Source organism: Sebastes fasciatus, chromosome 5 (genome assembly GCF_043250625.1).
Source record: "Sebastes fasciatus isolate fSebFas1 chromosome 5, fSebFas1.pri, whole genome shotgun sequence".
In the NCBI taxonomy this organism is placed as follows: Eukaryota; Metazoa; Chordata; class Actinopteri; order Perciformes; family Sebastidae; genus Sebastes; species Sebastes fasciatus.
Window position 1 is genome coordinate 10885678 of NC_133799.1, and position 24475 is coordinate 10910152.

The 24475-nt window shown below is 39.4% G+C and overlaps 3 protein-coding genes across 3 annotated transcripts; 2 read left to right on the forward strand and 1 right to left on the reverse strand.

The window, feature by feature from the left end:
• Window positions 1-529: 529 nt before the first annotated feature.
• meltf (melanotransferrin) lies at window positions 530-13692 on the forward strand. Its single transcript, XM_074635038.1, has 16 exons — window positions 530-708; window positions 1622-1776; window positions 2738-2837; window positions 3914-4099; window positions 4187-4343; window positions 5585-5652; window positions 5773-5957; window positions 6088-6253; window positions 6406-6548; window positions 8134-8230; window positions 8314-8508; window positions 9258-9411; window positions 9679-9746; window positions 9832-10019; window positions 10792-10984; window positions 11758-13692. The coding sequence occupies exons 1-16, from the start codon at window positions 660-662 to the stop codon at window positions 11823-11825; spliced, it is 2172 nt and encodes a 723-aa protein (XP_074491139.1). The 5' UTR covers window positions 530-659; the 3' UTR covers window positions 11826-13692.
• A 2442-nt stretch (window positions 13693-16134) lies between these two features.
• On the reverse strand, window positions 16135-16995 carry LOC141767572 (protein NCBP2AS2-like). The gene is made up of 2 exons (XM_074635039.1): window positions 16852-16995; window positions 16135-16763 (listed from the first exon to the last, which is right to left on the reverse strand). The coding sequence occupies exon 2, from the start codon at window positions 16687-16689 to the stop codon at window positions 16384-16386; it is 306 nt and encodes a 101-aa protein (XP_074491140.1). The 5' UTR covers window positions 16690-16763; window positions 16852-16995; the 3' UTR covers window positions 16135-16383.
• Window positions 16996-19001: 2006 nt separating this feature from the next.
• fkbp2 (FKBP prolyl isomerase 2) lies at window positions 19002-23034 on the forward strand. Its single transcript, XM_074635040.1, has 2 exons — window positions 19002-19590; window positions 22761-23034. The coding sequence occupies exon 1, from the start codon at window positions 19140-19142 to the stop codon at window positions 19560-19562; it is 423 nt and encodes a 140-aa protein (XP_074491141.1). The 5' UTR covers window positions 19002-19139; the 3' UTR covers window positions 19563-19590; window positions 22761-23034.
• Window positions 23035-24475: the final 1441 nt, after the last annotated feature.

The window sequence follows — 24475 nt, forward strand, 5'->3', positions numbered from 1 at the left end:
AATTTTGGACCAGGATGACAGGCCAGGCCCCAATTCAAACCCAGAACATCAGCAGTGAAGGGCAGGTAACACCTACTTCATGGTCAAAAGGCACAGTTCACAGTGCAACTGGGAATAAGTGACTTCATCTAAATATTGTGTACAGCACAAACAGAGACAAGGTCAAAGTTAGCAATGAATGAAAGCAGGTAAACAGACTCCCTTGTCTCTGTGTTGTTCCTCTCAGCAGCCAGAGTAGTGAGTCAGTGACCAACGGCCTCACTGTGTTGGCCTGAATCTTTCCTTTTTCCCATCAGTGGAAAAGCACCACACAGAAAAGCAGAGGTGGGGTTCTCTGACTGTAAAAGACCTCTCTGTCCGGACTTTGGCTCGCAGCCAGGCAGCGGCACCAGAGACGTGTCAGACCAGGTATACCAGAGAGACTCTACACTGAGCTTCAAATACTTGAACTGAGAGTCTTGTGACTCCTGAATGACACGTTGTAGATGTAAGAGTTGTAAACCACTAAAATATACAGCCTCTTCTGAGATTCACACAAGGACTTTAAGCGAGTCTTGAAGATAGAAGCTGGACTTTGAATCAAGAGTTTTCATATAAAGTACAGGAGAGGGGAAAGGAGGTTATTTTACCCGACAGAGAGAGGAAGAGAGAACGAGGCCATGGCCATGTGGAGGACCGCGGGAGCTCTGCTGCTGATACTACAAGCTGGTAAGAGATGATGTTTTTAAACTATCACTGTAAAGTTACAAAAAAAATGTCAGTTTTTGCACATATATATACAGACGTGGACAGAATTGTTGGTACCCTTCCGTTAAAGAAAGAAAAACCCACAATGTTTTTTTTAAGGGTACCATCATTTTTGTCCAGGCCAGTTTCATTAGTTTGTTTTTTAAAATGATTCTGTTGAACCACAATTCAAAAGCAATGTCTGATTTTCATTAGTTAATTTTCAGTAAATTTTTATTTATTATTACTTTTGGCAGTTTCAAGTTATTTCAGTGACCATTGTGGGTTTTTCTTTCTTTAACGGCAGGGTACCAACAATTTTGTCCACGTGTGTATGTTAAGCGATGTGGTCTGCCGTGTAAAACCAGTTGTCTTAGAGGCTGACTAAAATGTATTCAACTCATAACCACATTTTTCCAGTTGACCTCAACTTATTGTTTATGTATGATGGCCCTAATAAGAAACAGAAAATGTAGATGTATACTATTCATCAGACACTGACTGGTTCATAACCTTTTTTTTGGCTTGAGTAGCAAAGTCTACTCATTATCCCTTTTCACAGTTCAACCAAAAAGGGATGTGCTCTTCTCAGTTTGTTTAATTTGCATAGTTGTTAGAGGTTTAGAGAGCTAAAAAATCTCAAGCACTTCACAATAAATCGAAGCAAAAAGTGAGAAGCTTAAGAAAACATAACTCTTTCCATGTTATTATTCGTCAGATTTATATTGTGACCCTTTGACGGGGGGATCATCAGCACTGTACTGATGCAGAAAGTACAGTGGATATGGCAGAATATAGTTCTAGTTGTTGGATACTTCAGATTTTTTCATGAATCATTTGGTGGAATAATAAGAGCATGATGAGTGGTCGCTGTGTGTCTGTGTCTCTCTCTCAGTGTTCGGCCAGAGCAGCATCAGATGGTGCACCATCTCCGAGGCAGAGCAGAGGAAATGTCAGGCCATGTCGCAGTCTTTCGCCGAAGTCTCCATCCGTCCGTCCCTCAGCTGTGTCAGCGGATTGACAGTTGAGGGCTGCGTTCAGAAACTACAGGTCGGATTTTGACAACAGGAAGTCAACATGTTTGAATAACTTGTGATTATAGTTGTTACTTTATAATCGTACAGTCTTTTGCATTGTAAAATATTTTACTACTTGAGACATCTATTAATCAGTCAGCACATCAGAGGACTCATTAAAGGCTAATAAAATACTTTGAGTGGCAGAACACACAATCAGGCATCAGATAACAAGACAGGAACTACATGGAAAGATGCAATAAACTTCTAAATAGTTGATACAGTTATCAGGCAGCACAAAGCACAACAGGCTGTTTATGACAACCACTAACTGGAAGATTTCTAATCTCAGAACAGGACGTCCCAGTTACCTGAAGCTGAACCGGGAGCAAACACATTTATACATTTCCATATAGATTATATAAGGAATACCTGATATGCTCAAATAGCTATTAAATATGCCATTTTCTCTCAAAAGCATTTCTAATCTGGTAATGAATCTTCAAACCTCTTGTGGATCTGAGCCTGACAATACTCAACTAGTTTTCATTAGATTTAGCTAGACTTTCATGTTCTTATTTTAAGAGGAAAGATATGGTTGTTTTGTTTGAGAATGTTTTCTCTAACGCTACATTTTTAAACTCCCAATGTGTCTTCATACAATGTTCTCCAAATCAATTAGCTGTCCTTGTGAAGCTTTGAACATTGCAGCCATTTTGGCATGTGAATGCAGGGTAAACACACGTGTAATTGCTACAATTAATTATGGTCCTGATTTATTTAGTGTCACAGCCATTCCAGTGAGCCAGCATGCACAATACCAGGCCCACCTAAATGAAACAGGGCCATAGCCTAATTGCTTTTATTCATTACACCTGTGTATGACATGTCAAAATGGCTGCAGTTAAAAAGGCCTATATTGAATGTATAGTGGAAACTCTAAAATAGTGATATTTATAACACTGTTAATCTTTTTGGTTGTTGTGTCTCCGCAGAACAAACAAGCAGATGCCTTGTCCATGTTCGGCACTGACATCTACAGACTGGGAAAGACCGCTTCCTTCAAGATAGCTGCCGGTGAATCAAAGCCTGATCGTAAGATGTTTTTTTTTCTTTCTGAAAGAGAGACTCAAACAGAGAAACATGGAAGAAAAGAGACAGTTATTTAGAGAGAAAAACAGGTGTGAAATGTGATTTATTAGATTTGAACATTTGCTCCTCAGTCAGATTAACACTTTAGAAAGACGAGTTAGCTCATTCAGTATGTGCTGTTTTAATGTTTGGCGTTGGGAAATTTGCTTATTCTCTTTCTTGCTGAGGTAGATGAGAAGTTTGGTACCACTCTTGTTTCTTTGCTCTAAATGTGAAGGTGAGCCAGGCAAGCTTGCCATTAGCTTAGCTTAGCATAAAGACTGGAATAAGGGAGAAACAGCTAGTCTGGCTCTGTCCAAAGGTAAAAAAAAAAGAAAAAAGACACACCTCGAAAGAAAACTGATTAACACTTTATATCTCATTTGTTTAATATGTACAAAAAGAGTCAAAATAACATTTTAGCAGGTGGGTAACATAATGCAGGAAATGCAAAGGCATAATGATAGAGGATAAAGATGAGGCTGTTAGGAATATCAACATTTTCCTCAGACCTATTATGAAATTACAAAGAAAAACAATATAAGCCGTACAGTATTAAGGTATTATGTACCGAAAAATTAACTTCCATGGCCTCCGCCATTTCTGACAACGTCAACAAACGCATCACAACTCATGAACTCTGAGCTTTCAGAAACTTTCTACTTACGAGGTCATGAATAACACAAGAGGGGGGCGTTCATATGGACTCTTCTCGTGAACACGGTAAACACGACCCCATTTGAAGGCACCAATAGGAGTGATATCTTCTCGACAAGAAAGCAAGCAAATGAATTTCCCAAAATGTTGAGCAGTTGTTTATTATGGATAACCTGGACCAAATTCAGACAGGCATGTCCTGGGTTATCACACCTGTTGCTCTGATTATAATCACTGTCCTGCATGTGGGATGTTTCACAATAGGAGTGGTGGTCTGCATTTTGATCTCCTACACACTTAGATCTCAGAGCCACATTGCTGTCAAAGCACTCACAGCACTTGTTGTCATATGTGTTTCAACACCTGTACTGTTGTTGCCTCAGGTACCGGTGCCTCCTACTACGCAGTTGCTGTGGTGAAGAAAGCAAATTCTGGCATCAACATCAACAACCTGGCAGGAAAAAAGAGCTGCCACACCGGGAAAGGCCGAACAGCCGGCTGGAATATGCCTTTAGGATACTTCATAGACCAGGGCTACATGTCGGTGGTGGGCTGCAAAATCCCAGAGGGTAGGAAACATACACCGTCCACATATACATAGACGTACATAGACATACATACAGAAAGCTGGAGAGACATGTGCTTGTTTTTGTCAGGTGTGGCCCATTTCTTCAATGCAAGCTGTATCCCCGGAGCAAACGAAGCTGGTGACCCCGCGTCTCTGTGTGAGCTGTGTGCAGGAGATCTTCACGGAGCGCACAAATGTGAGAAGAGCAACAAAGAGATATACTACAGCTACGAAGGAGCTTTCAGGTAACACAGAGAAGCTACAGCTCTGCAGAACTATGTACTGTATGTACAGTATGTATGTCATTTTCATTCACTCAAAGACCTATCTTATCCTCTTTCCTCTTTTCACGTCAGCCACCTTAGTTCTCCTACGCGCTTGCTTGGCATATGAGAGAAGTTTCAGTTGGTTGCAATCTACAACTTCACCACTGCCAATCTTACACACTGCACATTTAATAATGCAGTTTTATCTAAATTAATGTGCAGGAAACACTGGTACTGTGTCCCACTGGCCTATTATATGTAATTTATGCATTATACATTTTACATAAAATAGGCCTACATAATTATATATAAATAAAAAAAGCTGTTTTTGTCAGTTTCAGGGCTGTTTTAGGATACACATGTTGCACAATGTTGTAACACTAAGATAAAACGTTATCATCCCTAGAGCCACGCTGCTAGCATGGTTAAAAACACATGCAGGGCAATAGAGTGCACTGCTACAGGAATGAGTCCTAAAACTGGGAAAGGAGTTAACATTTTAGCACTTACGGTTCCCTTGTCAGGAAGTCAATGGGTTTTTTGAATGAGTTTTCAGTTAGATGCCTGAAATAAGGTCTGTGGTTAACACAAGATTAAGAGATTTTAACGTTTTGTTCTAGGACATGAAATACGCCAATAAATACCCTACTTGTGAATTTTTAAGCCTTTATGTGTCTTAAAAAAGGCGGTTGCCAACAAGTGGCTAAATGAGACTAAAAAACGTCATCAAGTCGACTCGTCCGCCTTTACAGCCTCGTTGTGTATACTCGCGCTGATGCGACCGTGGTGTAGTTCGTCTATAGCCTAACGTTAGCTTTTTACTTCTGGCGATTGCATCTACACTTCAAAAATCATAAAAGTGGTGTTCATTTGTGAAGATTATCTTGCTGAACAAAATGTATAAGTATCATAAATGTTTGTTTGCCACAGAGCTTATTTTCTGCAATAATCCAAAATCCAATGGAAAAATCCCATTGGCTTTTTGTCGAGGGAACCCAGGGCGATGCTAACTTCCTGGTTGGCCAACAAAAATACGTCATCCCTGGAGCACTCTATACCAAAGCATGTTAGCATCCTCTTTGTGACAGGAAGCAAAGCAAGTTTTATGAAAAAGTGGATTTGAGGAACACTAACACTTTCAAAGCAGCTGGTGTGAAATTCTGCAAGTAGCTTGCATCTTTAATTCTCAACTTGTCCTCCTTTTTGTTTCGTCTCTGAAGGTGTATGGCTCTAGGTCCAGGAGAGGTGGCCTTCATCAAACACACAACTGTCGAGGAGAACACTGATGGTAACATCTTAGTTAGCTGGATAGTCAGTAGTTAGTTGGTTATAACGAGTGACACATTAAGGCAACTTTGTTGTTAGCATGTCAGCATGTCTGTTCGCTAACCAGGTATTTTTGCACCAGGTCGTGGTCCAACCTGGGCAGTCCCACTGAAGTCATCAGACTATGAGCTGTTGTGTCGTGACGGCACCAGAGCTCCTGTCTCTCAGTGGAAAACGTGCCATCTGGTTCGCGTCCCATTTCGTGGGATTGTAGTCGGCAATGACGTCACTCCGTCTGTGGTGTCCAAAATGCTGTCGGAGGGCCTGGTACGTCCAAACAGCTCACAAACAGGACTGCTGCTGAAGTATCTTAACACACAGTGAAGCAATCAGACTTCGATATAACCACATTACTGTGAGATTCTGAGATTAACTAAGAGTAACTTGCTGTCTGCAGGAAAAGTCGAGCTTCAACATGTTTTCATCTACGGCGTATGGAGGAGGAACTGTACTCTTCTCTGAGTCATCCACCTTGTTTCTGGGGGCCGAGTCAGACGACCCCGCAAAGTGGATGGGTCGCTTCTATAATAATGCCCTGAGAGCCATGGACTGTAAACCTGAAGGTGAAACAAAAATGGCACTTGTGGCTTTCTTAGTAGCTTCTGTGTGAAATGTATTGATTCATTTAACCCTGTTTAGTCAACTACATACCTACCTATCCATCAATCTTTCTTTTCTCATTTACCACCCACCCGTTTTTCTACATATATCCCAGCTGTCCTGCGGTGGTGTGTGTTGACCAGCGGTGAGCAGCAGAAGTGTGCTGACATGGGCACGGCCTTCAAAAGTAAAGGTCTGACTCCAGACATCCAGTGTGTCTACGGGGACTCTGTGACTGACTGCATGAAGAGAATCAAGGTAACATAATGTTTCTTACTGCCGGATCCTGAGGAACAGCTATGTGGGATTTTCATTCACTTCAAATTAAAACATTAAACATAAGAGTCTGACAGAGACTGGATTTTTTAGACTAATACCAATTGTTATATTTCAGCATTTATATTTGTAACATAAACAAGCATTTTTGAAATTGATAATCAATGATTTGGTTATTAAAAGGTGTGACTAGGATAGGTACTGAACATGTATTGGCATGAAACGGGCGATACGATATATATCATGATACAGGGGTTACGATTCAATGTATTGCAGTCTGTAAGAAAGGTGATATATTATGATTGTAATTTTAGGAAAACTGTCATAGCATAAGGAAGAAACCACCATATGCATAAAATCTGAGTAAAAACAGTTTACTTTTTTATGAAATCAGAACAGTGGGATTACAGTCCCTGTAACATCCAACATCATAGCACAACCTTTTGCGCAATCTGAGCCACTGTCTGCCACGAATCTCAAAATTAGTCTTTAAAAAAAACTTGTCTGTGCTCTCTGGTGGAAAAACTATGAAACAGAGACACTGATTCTAACCTAGCACAAACCAGAGGTGTGGACGAGAGTCATATGACTTGGACTTGAGTGAGACTTTAGATGGGCATGTCTGGAAGGTAACCCACAGATTGCAAAAATTCTCAGGAGACTTGCTGCCCAGCGACCTATCCTCACCTTAACCATTCAAGGTCAATGCTTTACATTAAACATCTACAAAGAGTTTCGCACCACTTTCAAAAACAAAACAAAAAGACTTGCAACTCGATCATGCTGTGCAAGCAGGAGGGAAGGGAGCATTTGTCAGTGCAGACCAGCAGCCAGACAACAGTCGATATCTCAAATGATCACATTCAGATGTCTACAGTCATGCCAGCAGCTCTGTGAGGGTGTACGTAAGCTAAATGCTAACATTAACATACTAACATGCTCACAATGACATGCTGATGTTTAGAAGTAAGATTTACCAGGTTTACCTTCTTAATTGAGCTTGATAACATGCTAATATTTGATAATTAGCACTGAACACAAAGTACAGTTGAGGGTGATGGGATTGCCATTAGTCTTGCAGGTATTTGGTCATAAACCAAAGTGTTGGAAACATATTTTGACTTGATGATGGCGCTAGATGAAAAGTCAGGGAATCGCCAAAGTGGTTCTTTAAATCTATTAAACTAACTCTTGTTAGTATTTAGTCTGTTAAAACATGTAAACTTGGTAAATAAGGTCACATAATGACTTGTTTAGGACTCAAAGTTTAAGACTTGGACTTGACTCGAGACTTCTTGGTCTTCACTTTGAGACACAAGATTTCACGGCTAAGACTTGAGACTTAGGAAAAATTAGGAATTTGGCATTTCTGTAGTACAATTTCTTGTTACCTCATCAGCCAACATACACCGATACTGATATATCTATGTGATAAGCTGATATCGGTCATACTGATCCATTAGGCTCTAAAAAACAGAAATCTGTGACAATAAAAACACCAAATGATGGCTTTTTTCTAGCAGTTCTGGCATCTCAATCTCTTCTGTTCCTTTTCATATTTGTGTAGAACAACGAGGCTGATGCCGTCACTCTGGATGGAGGTTACATCTACACAGCAGGCAAAGAGTACGGCTTGGTACCTGCCACCGGCGAGAGCTACACAGGTAAGAACACACACTCACAAAAACAAAAGTCACACATTCTCGTTTCGAAGACGATAGATACAGGTTGTTGTTTTTTTCTCCAGAGGACCGTGATGGTTCCATGTACTATGCAGTCGCGGTGGTGAAAAAGAGTAGCGTTGACATCCGTAACCTTGACAACCTGCGTGGCCTTCGCTCCTGTCACACCGGATATGGTCGTACGGCTGGCTGGAACGTTCCCGTAGCAACGCTGATGGACAGAGGCCTGATCACCCCTCAGCACTGTCAGATACCCCAAGGTCAGTGGGATGTTGGTGTGTGCGTGTAGCAGAGGTGTGAGCTGTAGTAAACATGGCTTTGGTTTTAAAGTCACATGTTTAGTGGGGCTGTCGATCGATGCAAATATTCAATCGCGATTAAACGCATGATTGTCCATCATTAATCGCTGTGATGACCTGACTATGACTTGCCCCAAACTGCATGTGATTATCATAAAGTGGGCATGTCTGTAAAGGTGAGACTTATGGGTACCCAGAGGACCCATTTTCATTGACATATCTTGAGGTCAGAGGTCAAGGGACCCCTTTGAATATGGCCATGCCAGTTTATCCTTGCCAAAAGTTTGGAGCGTTATTAATCCTCCTTCGCGACAAGCTAGTATGGCATGGTTGGTACCAACTCAATTCCTATTTTTTGGTTTCATATGATACCAGTATCTTCACTCTAGCTTTAAAACTGAGCCCGCTACAACCTGAAAATCGCAAGTTGCGTTAATGCATTAAAGAAGTGAGTGACGTTAAAACAAATTTGCGTCAACGCGTTATTATCGCGTTAACTTTGACAGCTCCAACGTTGAGCTTTGTGAATTATGTAATCAGGCAGCAGTAAAGTAATAATCACAAGAACAACTGGGGAACTTAGGCATATGTGGGTTCTTGTCACTTAAAAACTATTTGGCAAATTAGGTTAGAAAACGTATTTGGTTTAAAAGCCTGACTTTCCCTTCCAGTCTTTAACTTTCTATTTCCATGTTTCCCATGATGCTTAGCGGTGGGAGGGTTCTTCAAGCAGAGCTGCGTGCCAGGTGCCAACCAGCCTGGTTTCCCCGGCAACCTGTGTGGTCTGTGTGTGGGTGACAGCTCAGGAAAGAACAAATGTGAGAAGGGAAAAGACCTGTATGATGGATACAACGGTGCCTTCAGGTAACATCCCAAACGCCTGCACCTCATCAGGATCACATGTTTCAACCCCAATTTTACCCATTCTGTGTTCACATTATTTTAATAATATCCTCGATGTTACTGAACATAGAAACACAGGACTCTTAGATAATGTCACGATCCTATAGGTTTATGTTATAACCCAAGTTTAATTATTTCAAGTTTGTGAAGTTGCTGAGAAATCTTGAACAGGAAATTGAACTTATGCCACACACTATACTGTATGTGTCCATCCATCTGTCTATTCAGGTGTCTGGCAAAAGGAGATGGAGATGTGGCTTTCGTCAAGCATTCTACTGTCTTCCAAAACACCGATGGTAAGACGAGTAAAATGTTCTCCTTCTAAGAGTCTCGTAGTTTTAAGGGACATAATTAACCACCTCACTTTGTGTGTTTGTTCAGGTAACTCTGGTGAATCGTGGGCAGTGGATCTCCTGTCTACAGACTTCCAGCTGCTCTGCGCTCAGGACACTAAAGCCGAGGTCTCCCAGTACAGACACTGTAACCTGGCCAGAGTCCCCTCCCACGCTGTAATGGTACGGCCCGACACCAACATCCACGCTGTCTATGGACTCCTAGACCGCGCACAGGTAAGAGTGTTCATACGTCTGCACTGTTTGTGAGTCAGAGGCTGAGATTTGAGATTCTCGAAGGTGCATTCAAAGATACTCTGACATCTGAGAATTGATAGTTGGCTTCCAAAAAGCATCACAGTGATGAGCTATGTTGTCGGACAGTCAAATTAAGAAAAAAACATGTGAAATAGTTTTTATATATTCAATTTTAGTAGAGATATAAACGAACCAAGAAATTATGCATTGTGTTGTATAGTGGACAAGGACCATGCTTCACAAGTTTATTTATTGCATGAAGTGATAATGTGCACCCTTCAAAATAAAACTCTCCGCTTAATCCCTTTAGGATTTTCCAAGAATTTATAATGTGCTGTCCATAATTAAGCTCATCAACACTATTATAATCATTGATTACATGTCCCCAATTATAAGTAGGTGGAATAGTTTCTTACACTGATAACATTTCTGTTGAGCAGGCAACTCTCAACTCTCAACTCTCCGATGTATCCTTGAAGTCAGGGAGTTTTCAAAAAGGAGCCTACAGGATTACGATGTGAATATTACATATATTTGAGCAATAAATAAGTAAATGCATAAATTATTAATAAATAAAGGTGACAAAATAGTCACTGTCATAGATCAACACTTTCTCAGATAAGTGTCATGTCTCTACAAGTTTGAAAGTGAAATTAATGGAAATCAATGGCTAACTGGAATGTAGGAAATCAGTTTTGTTGGTCAGTTTTGGAATTTATCTCTGATTCACTATCTGTCTGTTTCCTTGTAGACATATTTCGGCAGCGACACGGGTACTGGTTTCAGGATGTTTGACTCGACGGCCTACGAGGGCACAGATCTCGTCTTCAAAGACTCCACTGTTCGCGTCGTGGGCGTTGCTGACAGAAAGACCTACCAGGATTGGCTGGGCCAGGGCTACATGGACTCACTGGTTGACTTGGAGTGTAACTCATCAAGTGCAGGTACACTAAAACACACTAAATCATTCCTCACAATCCAATGATAATCAAAGTGACTGCTGTTTTTAATGTTCAAATATACCTTCTAAATCCTCTAAATTAAACAAAAACACCCACTTTAAAGCAAGTGATGGATGTTCTTCAATTCACTTAAAGGAATAGTTTGACATTTTGGGGAATACGTTTATTCACTTTCTTGCCGAGTGTTAGATGAGAAGATTGTCTAAACGCTAAATAAAAAGCTGGAGCCATATCCAGCGAATATCTCCCAAAACGTCAAGCTATTCCTTTAACAGTGTGAAACTGCTGTGGTAAGAAGTTGTCTAATGTTCTCAGGCCTATATGACAGCACAGGCTAATGTTTAAACCGACTGTGCTGACAATACAATCAGTAACAGTTATGTCACCTTGTTTTGACATGTGAATAAAACTCTCCCTTACTCCAATAAGTGTAAATCAAAAAAAAAAAAAAAAAGATTATGTCATGCTGTAGTGAAATGTGTTTCATCAAAATCCAGCCATGGGTGTCTGAGATATTACAGATGATATAATGGAAATATGGATGAATGATATAGCAGCCTCTTGGGTTTACCGGTATCATTTAGAAAATACTGGAGTGCAGTGATGAGATGAAAAATGATGAGAAATGATGGACAGATTGATGAAGGAAGACAGAAAGACTGATCCATACATAAAGAGGGAAGCTTCTACTGATTCCCATTGTTTTCTTAAGCACAACCTCTCTAATATTTCCCATTTTTTTCTTCCTCTTGCAGTGATGTCGTCTGTATGGCTGCTGCTGGCGGCCCTGTTCAGCTTCATGCTGACCAACCTCTGGATGTAATGTGACACAGACGTCCAGCCTCCTCTCCTACTCCCTTCCTCCCCCACTTTCTCTATTCCTCATCCCTCACCACTTTATATTTCCTGTATCCCTTCCTGTGTCTTCACCCTCTCCACATCTGGCTCCTCAGTCCAGTTTATCCCTTCTATCCCTGAATCTGTGTTTTTATCTTAAAATTGCATAATTTCTACCTGATTGTGTGTTGTTTTAATATGGGATGGCACGTTGGAGATGCCTTTTGGATTTAAATAGTGCTGGTGTTGAAATGAAGCACACTGTCTCCTGTTTTTGTGGCAGATAAGCGAGATTAGCTGCCAAAGCACTTTGGGCTCGTGTGAATCAGACATGAGGAGAGAAGGTGTTGCTGCCACTTTGTTTACTGAAGGTGAGCTGCCATATCAGTGTGTATGCTGCCACCTGTTACATTCCTTAGTGGGTTGGGCATGCCTGTCTCTCCAAAGCTGGTTTTACAAAGAACAGACAATCTGATTTTTAACTTCACATGAGCCACAGATAATGTTGGTTTACCACAGAGTCCCTAATAAGATCTAGGTCACTTTACCGTCTATGTTAAGTGTACGTTTTGAGATCGGTGACCAGGCCATCTTGTCTTTTAAATAAGAGTTTGACATTTTGGGAAATGCTCTTATTGACATTTTTGCAGAGAAGAGATTATCGATCTGTCTCTCATGTCTGCGCTAATTATGGAGCTAGAGCGAGGGGTTAATTAGTTTAGCTTAGTTTGACCTTAAAGCTTATTGATTTTAACCGGCTGTAACTGACCCCATATCAGCTCCCCCATTATCAGAGGCTTCATGTGAATATAGACGTCAGACTGCTGTGCTGTTCTGCTGCCTCTTGCTCTGTGAGTACTACTAACCAACACGGCCTTCCCTTCAGTTTAGGCCGTGTTTCTACTATAAGCTAATGCCATATCAGTGAATATGCACTAGTTTTGCCTCCATGCAGAGCTGTGCTGGGAATCGTGTGATGATGAGTGACTGAGTGATCGTCCATAGGCTGTCTGCTTCGTGCATTCTCCTCAAATACCTAAAAAAAAATCAAGAATATAAATGATTTAGTAATTCTTTTATTATTATGATTATTGATGGGAACTGCTTTAACAACAGATAGTCAGAATACCTCCCACCTGCAGCCATCATTCACTTCTTTTTAGCATTTCAATTCATATATTTGGACAGAAATGGAGCGGGTAACCTTGACACTGGTCAGGCTCCATCAGATTTGGGGAGAACATAAAGAAAACATCCTGTGGTTTGTGCTGGAGAGTGAATGAGTTTTTGTTTGTCTGGATGTCAAAGAGGAGTTTGTGTCAGTTGAGGAAAGACAACAGGCTTTCATTTGTTAATGTAATTTCAATTTGTTATAGTTAAAAAGGGTGTTTTACTTACTTACGTCATGCAAGAGTGTTAAAGGAATATAATTAAAATAATATACATGTTTATACTAGACTGCTCTGATGTCCTCTAACCCAAACAACCCACTCCAGAAACGTCTCCTTCTAACTCAAACTAACCCGTTCGTAGTTTATCTACTGTACTTCCTGCTGCTTGATGCCGTTTCCTGTTTTTAAAATGTTGATTGGATGTGTATTTTCCTATGTTGAGAGATTTATTTTTATATGAAGTTCAGATGCCATATCAGTGTATATGTACTGACTCATGCCGTCAGAAACGAATTGCCTTCTCTTCCTCCCGATAGAGATTTATTTCTGTGTGAAATGATGTAACATGTAACTAATATTTAGTGCCAGGCCAGTGAGTCTGCACAAGTATTGCTACATAAAGCTGCCGACTCTGCCTGTTTTCTGTGCTTGTTCAAATGAAATAAAGTTATATTAAATGCATTTCGTTGAGCTATTCTTTCTGACAATCTATTGCTAATAATGTTAGTTTTCTGCAGATGTTCCAGGCTGTGTCATATAAAGACCCTTGTCATGTAGCAGTTCTGTAAAAGGCCTCTAACCCAAGCTACTAAAAACAATTTATTTCCATTTGAATCAGAACAAGTGAATTTGGTTTCTTTATTCATACAACCAAAGGATAAGATCAGCAGTAAAATGTTTTTATACATTTTTTTGTTTGTTTTAAAGGAGTAAAAGTAGAGCGGCAACTTATGATTAGTTTCATGATCAATTTATCTGCCCAGTGTTTTCATGACTGATCCATATGACATCAGTAAACAGAGGAAAAAGACCATCAGATATTTCTAGAGCCCAGGGTGACATGTCTTGTCATGATCACGTCTTGTTTTGTCCAACCAACAGTCCAAAACTCACAGATGTTGAATTTTATAAGGTGGTAAGAAAAAAAGCAGCAAATTTCTCTGATTCCAGCTTCTTAAATGTGAATATTTTCTGGTTTCTTTACTCCTCTGTGACAGTAAATTGAATATCTTTGAGTTGTGGACAAAACAACACATTTGAGGACATCATCTCAGGCGTTGGGAAACACTGATCGTCATTTTTCACCATTTTCTGACATCCTATAGACCAAACAACTAATCAATTAATCAAGAGATCAATCGACAATTAAAAATAATCATTAGTTGCAGCCCTAAATCATTTTCTGACAATAATCTAGTCGATTAATCACTGCAGCTCTATGTGACAGTACAATATACAGTAACTGGGTCAGGGTTGTGTCTAGACCAAAGATAGATGGAACATGAGGGGAAATAGAGGCGGGAATCAAAGTCATTGCACTCTGACCAGACCATTAGTGTACATGTACGCAGGTCTTTGAAATTTAAAGGTGGATTACCACTGCAGTGACCAATAAAATGTCCTCTTATCTCTCTTATTATGTAATGTTTCATATCTCTGCTGTTGTGAAAGCAACTGAACTACAAGTTACAACTTGAAGGCAGTGAACTGTGAACTTCACTCCCTCTGACTCTGCAGACCTGACTACTTTTCTTACAGTCAGTCCCTGATATAAGTCCACACCTCAGTGGTTGCATTCACATAGACACACAAAAAATTATCTTTTTAAGATCTAAACTTAAAAAATTATAGTTTCCATATCCCTATCTCTGTTTTAAACCTGCTTTATGTCCATATCAATGGACAGTCTAGCGGTCTGTGTTGTAAATTATAATCTTCATTTATACAGTCAGAACAAAATGGTGAATTCATTATCTATACATATCATAATCACATATTTCTATATACTGTATGTACATTTTTGACCAATAAAATGATTTACAAAGACAACTTCATGAACAGATCCATAAAATCTTTTCAGCAGGATTGGTGCAATAGATGCATGAGTGCACATCAGTGGAGGGAAATGAAAAAAACCACATCATTAGTTGAACTAACAGTATGTGTCATATAGATGACTGTGAAGAGGGTCTATTGACATTACTCTGAATGGTCTATTTGCTTTAGAAAAGTGCATTTAAAGGGACTGTTTGTAACTTCTTACACGTATAAATCAATCCGGGTCGGTGTCCCATGCGCGCTCGCGTGTGGCTACGCTGTTCAGACAAGACTCCAATACAAACTACACCGAAGCACCAAAACCGCAAAGTTATATCAAGTGAAGCCCGTCTTGCAAAACAGTGTTGGCCGCAGTCGGAGGGCGTGGGGGAAACCGTAGCTTTGGTCTCCAGGGCCGGAGTCTCGGCTGTACTCTGCTCCTCTGCCTGCCTACCTCCACTCACACGCTGCGCTTGTTCTCGCTATTTCGCTCCACTCTTACTTGCATGCGCGTACACTACACACTGCAGAAGAGTTAGTTTAGCTCTGAGAATATCTAGTGAATGTACAGTGGACGTTTGTGCAGAAATAAATGCTGCAGCTCCTCCAGACCAACAGAGATTTTCCGTGTCTTGTGAAGTGACGGGGCTCCGCAGCGTGAAACGTTACCGTCTCGGACCGGGTGCCGGTGTCTCCCTCCGGCTGTGGTCGGGAGGCTGAGGCTGGAAAAGCCAACACTAGGATCAGCAGTGATTCATGGAGAGACCTTCATCTGGTCAGCTGACATTACGGCCAAGCAGGTGAAATATAGAGTGATATTGTGGTTTTAGCTGACGTGTGTCGCCTCACTGTTTTGAGCGATGCTCGCTCACATTCAGGTAGTGCATGCACACGGGCGAGCGCGAGCAACAGGACGCTGACTTTCGTTGACTTAGCGGCCACAGGTGTCGCTGTTACAACCAATTTCGGATTCTTACAAACAGTCCCTTTAACCTTTCCACACTAATCCAAACTTCAATTTTCCAAGACAGTTCCTGCTTTCCCACAGGCCTTTTGAAAGATGAAATAAACACTTCAGATTCGCACTCATTCTGAGAAATGTGAATACAGTTAATTTATTTATTTTACCCCACAGTTTATCATAAAACATCTGGCCACAGATTGCACATCAGTGTGTGGACCTCTACATTTTATTAACCACCATTCCAGATTGTGAACATGAAGCCACTTTTCTCTGATGGTTTGCAGGTTAACCACCACCACACACTGTTGGAGTGCATTACTGTTGGATCAATAAGTTATCAGTACATTGTCTTTAAGCACAGCATGTCCTCTTTATTTCTTGATCTGTCTGGAGCCGTCCTTCCATCCGTCCTTCACCTCGTTCACAAATGTCTCTTTGACCCTCTTGAGGCGGCCGCCCATCTCTCCCAGGTCTCCGGGCACTTTGCCGGCCTCCTCTCGGACCTGCCGGAGCGTCTGGGACCTCATGACCCGCTGCGAGGTTTCCCGGCCGGCTATCTGAGCCTTGGTGAGGACGTAAGCTGTGATCTGAGCCGCCCGGCGCATCGGACGAGACTCTGCCAGCTTCTCAACAACATGGAGGTTGTTGAGGAGGTTGAATAACATCCGAGCGAGCATGTTGTCCTGAGTGTTTCCAAAGATCCTTCACACGGTAGCTTAGCTTAACCTCGTCACTCTGGTGTATTTCTGCCCTGTAATGAGAGGTTTATAATCAATGGGTTATACTCTCATATATGTTGGTGTAAATATCAGTAACTACACATATAAAAGTTGACTTACCTTAACTGAATTAGGTGACCACCACTAGGTTGCAGGAGATGACATGTAGGACTGTGAAGTGAGACTGAAGTTGGTTGGAAGTCTTCTTCTTCTTTGAGGTTTATTGGCAAACCAGCTTATAGGTGCATTACCGCCAACAACTGGACTGGAGTGTGGAGTAGTCGATTGTGCAGAAACAAAAATAAATAAATAAAATAAATAAAATAAATAAAATAAATAAAATAAATAAAATAAATAAAATAAAATAAATAAAATAAATAAAATAAATAAAATAAATAAAATAAATAAAATAAATAAAATAAAATAAAATAAATAAAATAATAATAATGAGGTAAACTCTAGATTCCTTTAACTAAATCAGTTTCTCTTAAAAACTGAATAATTTCACAATATATGTTATCTGCTGTATTCCCCAATAAGATAAGATAAGATAAGATAAGATGAACCTTTATTAATCCCCGGAGGGAAATTCAGGGGTCAAAGCAGCAACATCAGCAAACAGAGTGAAACACAGGAGAGGTAAAGGTATACAACAAATTATAAAAACAATAATAGAGATATAAAAGACACAGAGTGAATGGGTGAACATAGTGTGTGCAGTCCGTCAATAAATAAATGTAATATGTACAATAAATAAATGTAATATGTACATATGTGCAGTCTATAAAGTGGTATATAGGATGTATAGTGTAAAGTAAGTGGTTAGAGTCCAAGATGGTTGCAGATAGTGCATGTTTAAAGTTCTTAAAGTAATAGACCTGACAATGAAAAGTCCTGATGTTTTGCCTTCCTTGGAGACTGTAAAAGGTGATTCCTCTGGATACTGTAATTCCTGCAGTGTATCAGTACATGTTCGACAGTTTATGGTTGATTACAATATGTGCATTTCCCAGTTGGGTGCTTGCCTATTCTATATAATGAGTGGTTAAGACCTGTGTTTCCAATTCCCAGTCGAGTGATGATATTTTCTTCCCTTCTTTTCTAGCCCACCTTTCTCCCTGCTCCTACATGTTTTTGTATATTGTACAGATGCCTTCCAGTTTCCTGATCATCCCAGTACTCCTGCCATACTGTTTGTGCATATGTCTCGATGAATGGTTTAGCCTCAGCTTTACTTAACTTGTAATTCAATATTCTTAATTCTGAGTGTTTGTTTGGCCAGAATATCTACCTGCTCATTTCCCTCAACACCAACATGAGCAAGAACCCAGATGAATCGTGCAACTGTGCCTTTCATTTCCTATACATTATGAGGAATATTTCATTGATTATAACTGTTCTGATTGATGATCTACCAGATCCTACGCTTGTAAGTGCTGAAAAACTGTCAGATGCAATAACGGTGTTGTTTATTTCCCTCTCCTCTATCCACTGCAGGGCCAATAATATTGCCAATAGTTCTGCGCGAGACTGAAGTTGATTTGTAGTCGACTCCTTTAAATGTATTTCTTATCCACCAACCAGGACTCTACGAAGCTGAAGCCAACTTCAGCTATGTGACAACTAGTGATGTGTCGGTCACGAACGAGTAGGCTCAAAGAGCCGGCTCTTTTAAGTGAACGATAAGAGCCGCAACGTTCTGATGCGAAGCGCTGCGTTGTGGTGCGCCTTTGGTGCGGTGCGATGAGGTGCGATGAGGTGCGCCTTTGGTGCGATGCGATGCGATGCGGTGCGGTGCGCTGAGGTGCGTTGCGCTGAGGTGCGTTGCGCTGAGGTGCGTTGCGGTGCATTGCGGTGCGATGCGCTCAGGTGCGGTGCGGTGCGGTGCGTTGCGTTGCGTTGCGTTGCGTTGCGTTGCGTTGCATTGCGGTGTGGTGCGTTGCGATGCGTTGCGGTGCGGTGCACGAATAGCAAGCAAGATGAGTGACAGTCGGAAACAAAGCAGCATGTAAAATTATGGTATTCTGGAAATTATAAGGTTTAGTATAATTATATTGAATAATTTAAGTGATATATGTGCACACATACTAATCATAGGTCAAAACAGCGCTAAATTTGGCTGAATTATAAAAGGCAGAAGTGGTAAAACGGCTCTTCTTGATGAGCTGAGCCAAATGATCTGGCTCACTAAAAAGAGCCGAAACTCCCATCACTAGTTGTGACTAGTTCCTGTCGTTTTTCTCTGGTAGCACCAGTAAGTACGTCCGGGTTGTATCGTACGTACATCCTCTTTCGGTGCCAGATTTTACCCTGATTCATCTCTCCCCAAAAAAAATTTCTCGCACGGAGCCTTTGAGAGTCTTCTCCAAACTAAAACCGTGAAACTGTGAAGCTGTTACTGCAGAGCCATGCGGGTGATCGTGTTGTTCGCCGTCACCGTGCTGTCTCTGTCTCTGAGTCCGGCAACAGGCAGCGGAGTGGAGAAGAAGAAGCTGCAGATCGGCATCAAGAAGAGAGTAGACAACTGCTCCATCAAGTCCCGTAAAGGAGACGTGCTGAACATGCACTACACGGGCAAGCTGGAGGACGGAACCGAGTTCGACAGCAGCATCCCCCGAGACAGGCCCTTCACCTTCACCCTGGGAACCGGCCAGGTGATCAAAGGCTGGGACCAGGGCCTGCTGGGCATGTGCGAGGGCGAGAAGAGGAAGCTGGTGATCCCCGCGGAGCTCGGCTACGGAGACCGAGGAGCACCGCCGAAGATCCCCGGAGGAGCCACGCTGATCTTCGAGGTGGAGCTGCTCAGCATCGAGAGGAAGAACGAGCTTTGATGAAGAGGAGGATGGCAACACTCAAAACGTGAGTTATTTATAAATGTGTGTGTTTTTTTTAGCTGCTTTGGAAGCAACAGTGAGCTGCTTTGGGCCTTATTGACCCCACATGCCTTCTCTTCTCTGTGTGCATTACTATGGAAATACAACATGGCCTCCTGGGAGGTAATTTGATTAAAATTAGGAAAAATGTCAAACTATTTCATCTGTAAAATAAAATCTTCTGCACACAGGAGTTTTTCTTTAAGCTCAAGATCAGATAAAAAAAAATGAAGGACTTAAAACTAGATTTCTTTTTTCGATTAGTCATTTTTTTATGATTCTTTCATGCTGATTGACTTAAGATAATATAAGATAAGATATTCCTTTATTAGTCCCGCAGTGGGGACATTTGCAGTGTACAGCAGCAAAGGGGATAATGCAAAAAAACAAGATGCATCAGCTAACACAGTAAAAAAAAGAGCGAAACAAAGTGTAACAAAATATGAACCATTTAAATAGAAGGAAGTATAAAAATAGGAGCAGTATATACAGTATTGACAATAAACAGACTATTAACAAAATTGCACAAGGGGAAAATGATATTGCACAATGAGAATGAAATTAAATTCCACCTGAAAATATCAGGTAAAAATCATTAAATTAAAATCATTATTTCTAAGAAACTTATAAGCACATCTCTGGTAAACACAAGATTTAAAGTGTTTTTTTTTCAATATTATATATATATATATATATTTTTCATATTGAAACAACAGAATAAAGATTCACAAACATCCCCAATAATAACATTCTCGGTAAAAAGAAACGTAACAAACGTAATATTAATATAAAATAAGCCAGTAAAATGTATGAAAGGTTTCCACATCATATAAAAATCCCTAACTTTAGCTGCTTTGGAAGCAACAGTGAGCTGCTTTTGGGCCCTATTGACCACCACATGCCTCCTCTTCTCTCTGTGTTACTATGGAAATACAACATGGCCTCTGGTTTCCTGTGGGGTAATTTGATTATAATTAGGAGCATGCACCATGTAAGCTCAAGATCAGATAAATAAATGAAGGATTTAAAACTAGATTTGTAATCGGAGCACATACACCAAGACACTATTTATGTATAGTATAACAATACATGGTATATTATGGTATATTATATATATATATATATAGACAATTTTATATATTATATAAAAAAATAAAATATAAAAACAATTTTATATATTATAAATATAGACAATTTGTCTGGATTTTTCAGTTATAGCCATTCAATATATTTACATTCACTAAAGACTAAGGCTGCCCCCTCTTAGTCAGTCTCAGTCGACTAATTGGTCGTTTTGGTCTTACTAAGATTTCTTTATTCAATTAGTCTTTTTTTATGCTTCTTTCATGCTGCTTGACTTATTTCCAAGAAACTTAAGAGCACATCTCTGGTAAACACAAGATTAACTTTTGTGTGATTCTTTGTAGGGAAGCTCAGTTTAAATCAACTAATCAATTAGTTGACAAAATCGTATGAGTGTTAGTCGGCTCAGAGTTCCTTTAGACGTGGACAGTCCTTGTAAAAACCTCTTTGTGTAGCAGTCTTTATTGTTGTGGCGGAGTCCGCTATCGCAGGCAGTAGGCTATTCAGTTGCCTTCAGTGTTTCACAAGGAACTATGCATGTATTTAATCCACAAATCATGTGTAGATACAAAACAAAACATGGTTATTTTGGGGATTTGTCAGTGGATACGCTCTGAATGTTGGAGGGAATAATGGAACAAGAAGGAGCAGCAACAGTGAGCTGCTTGGGCCCTATAGACCCCCACATGCCTCCCCTTCTCTGTGCATTACTGTTGAAATACAACATGGCCTCCGGTTTCCTTTGAGGTAATTTGATTAAAATTAGGAGCATGTAAGCACAAGATCAGATAAAAAAAGGACTTAAAACTAGATTTGTACTTAGAGCACATATATGTGTGTATATATATATATATATATATATGTATGTGTATATATATATATATATATATATATATATATATATATATATATACATATATATGTATATATATATATATATATATACATATATATGTATATATATATATATATATACATATATATGTATATATATATATATGTATGTATATATATATATATATATATATATATATATATATATATATATATATATATATATACATATACATATATATGTATATACATATATGTGCTCTAAGTATATATATATATATATATATATATGCACACGCAGTATATACACACACCAAAACACATATACATATAATCAATTAAAAAAAAAAAATCTGTCTACAATTCAGTCATCATCCTGTTCTATCTCCCTATTCACAACCATCCTGCTCCAGCAATGATACAAATTACAAGCTACCTTGGAGTGACGGTGGTAGCACCAATCCTTATACGATCACAGGGATCTACAGTCAGGCCGTTCATAAAATGTATGAAAGGTTTCCACATCATATAAAAATCCTCAACTTTAGCTGCTTTAGGAAGCAACAGTGAGCTGCTTGGGGCCCTATTGACCACCACATGCCTCCTCTTATCTGTGCATTACTCTGGAAATACAACAGGGCCTCTGGTTTCCTGTGGGGTAATTTGATTAAAATTAGGAGCATGCACCATGTAAGCTCAAAATCAGATAAAAAAAATGAAGGATTTAAAACTAGATTTGTACTCAGAGCACATACACCAAGACACTATTTATGTATACTGTAGTATAATTTTTTATTTATACAACACAAAACATGGTTATTTATGTGGATTTGTCAGTGGATATGTTTTGAATGTTGGAGGGAATAATGGAACAAGAAGGAGCAGCAACAGTGGGCTGAAGACCTGCAGGCGACAGGAAGTAGAAAAAAGTATTTACTATTGATCCTGAGTTCTGAACTTCAATAGAGTTACTTATTCTGAGAAAATCATTCAGCACACATGCTTCTTCGCACCTTCGGGATTACATTTTAAATGTTGAAGTGTTGATATCCTTTAACCTCCAAGGCCTCCTGACAGAAAGCATCTGCTCTGCTGAGGTATCCTTTAGTAACACACTAAATCCCGACTCCACCTGCTGCTCAAACCTGACCTCTGACCTCTCTTTGAGGGACGAAATATTTTGAGATTGAGAAACAATTGCTGTTATTTTATAACATAAATGTTATAATTTTCTTTCAGGTTCCAGGAGCTGCTGCGGCATTACGTGGAGATCACCTGACCTCTGTTGAAGACTACATGGAAACTCTTGGAGAAGAGTTGGCAACATCCGTCAGAGCCACTGTCCTCCTTTCACTGGCTTTGCTTATTGTTCTCTGATGTATTGGTCTGAAGTTATTTTATGATACAAGAAGTGATGTATGTCTTTGCTAAACTGTAGTAGAACTGACGGTGAGCAGCTAAACCCAGTATTTGGCCGCAGGTTGATAATAAAGTAATGCCCTGCCGTTTCTCATCTTTGTTTTGAAATGTCTGTGATTTATAAGCGGGTTCATTCATATTTGTTTATTCTTTTAACAAGATAATTTAGGTTGTTAATTTAGTTAGAAGTCAGGCAGGGGACAGATTAGGATAAATGTTTTAGTTCACTTTAAATATTTGAATTATGATAATAAAATGATAAACTTAAGGGAAACTTTGTAGTCTGAAGTGGTTTTATTTGACAAGAAAATGTCAATTTTTTTCCTTGGTTTCACAAATGTTTATTTTTTGGATCTTAGCCGTAACAAAAGCCTCCTGACTGTGGAACAAAATACAAGAGATAAGTTTGATACCTCTGTATGGTGTATAGTAGATCTACAGTTGGGTAGTGCAGTCTATAAAGCACTTTGTTAATGCTTAAAAGTCATCCATGAAGTTTGATTTATGCACTGAAGTATTCTAGTTATTACACCATGTAAATGTATTAACACTCAATCATTGAGGTTTCTCAATTTACAATTTTGCATGCTGTTAGGTGCAAATACTGTGTGAATAAGGCTAGTTTTTTTGGCATGTGATCTTGATCAGAGTCCGACACATGAACATTTAAAGTTTAGTCAAAAAGCAAGTAAAGAAAATAATATAAATAAAATATAAGTATATAAATATAAGTATCCGAAAAATATTTGAAAAAAAGATTAGTATCCATAAAACCATCTGTAAAATATCCAACAGATATTAGTTAAATCTCTGAAGAAATATTAGTTAAATATCCGTAAAACCATCTGTAAAATATCAAACAAATATTTTTTTTTACAATATCTGAAAAATATTAGTTAAATGTCTGAAAAAATATTATTTAAGTATCCGTAAAACCATCTGTAAAATATCCAACCACTGTTGTCTTTTTACAATATCTGAAAGATTTTAGTTAATTACAGTATCTGGGGAAAAAAAGACTGAGGATAAAATGGGAAGTGAAACACAGTTCAATTCAGTTCAGCTGCAATAGTCATGTGACTTTGGGCAGTTTATAGTTTAAATGCTAAAGAATTAGACATTTGGTTTATCAACAATACAGTCCTACATCTAAAATAACGAATATTAAGCACTTGATTAGATTCATTAAAGTTATGCAAGAGTGTATTATAGATTTGACTGAAAAAGTGCGGTTATGATGGGTGCAGTAAAGTTTAATTCCTTAGACCTCAAAGGTCTCAATATTCCAGCACATAGTGTTTTTGGTTTATGTGAATTTTATTACAACATGCGTTTATAGAGTGAGATCTTATTTTTTATATTCTTTTTTTTTATTGTGTTATAAAGTGATTACAAAACAAGTGAAGACATGTGCAGGGACATATATAAAAAAGACAAAATATATTATACAGAGAAAGACATACATGACATATATCTACTCTTAAACACATATACTGTAAGCATGCACACATAATCTACACACACACATACAGATG

Coding starts and splice junctions, on each gene's coding strand:
- LOC141767572 (XM_074635039.1), bottom strand. CDS start 16,689: ATGCTCGCTCGGATGTTATTCAACCTCCTCAACAACCTCCATGTTGTT.
- fkbp2 (XM_074635040.1), top strand. CDS start 19,140: ATGCGGGTGATCGTGTTGTTCGCCGTCACCGTGCTGTCTCTGTCTCTG.
- meltf (XM_074635038.1), top strand. CDS start 660: ATGGCCATGTGGAGGACCGCGGGAGCTCTGCTGCTGATACTACAAGCT. Junction 8,509..9,257: donor GCACTGTCAGATACCCCAAG/GTCAGTGGGATG, acceptor CATGATGCTTAG/CGGTGGGAGGGTTCTTCAAG. Junction 10,020..10,791: donor GACTCCTAGACCGCGCACAG/GTAAGAGTGTTC, acceptor GTTTCCTTGTAG/ACATATTTCGGCAGCGACAC.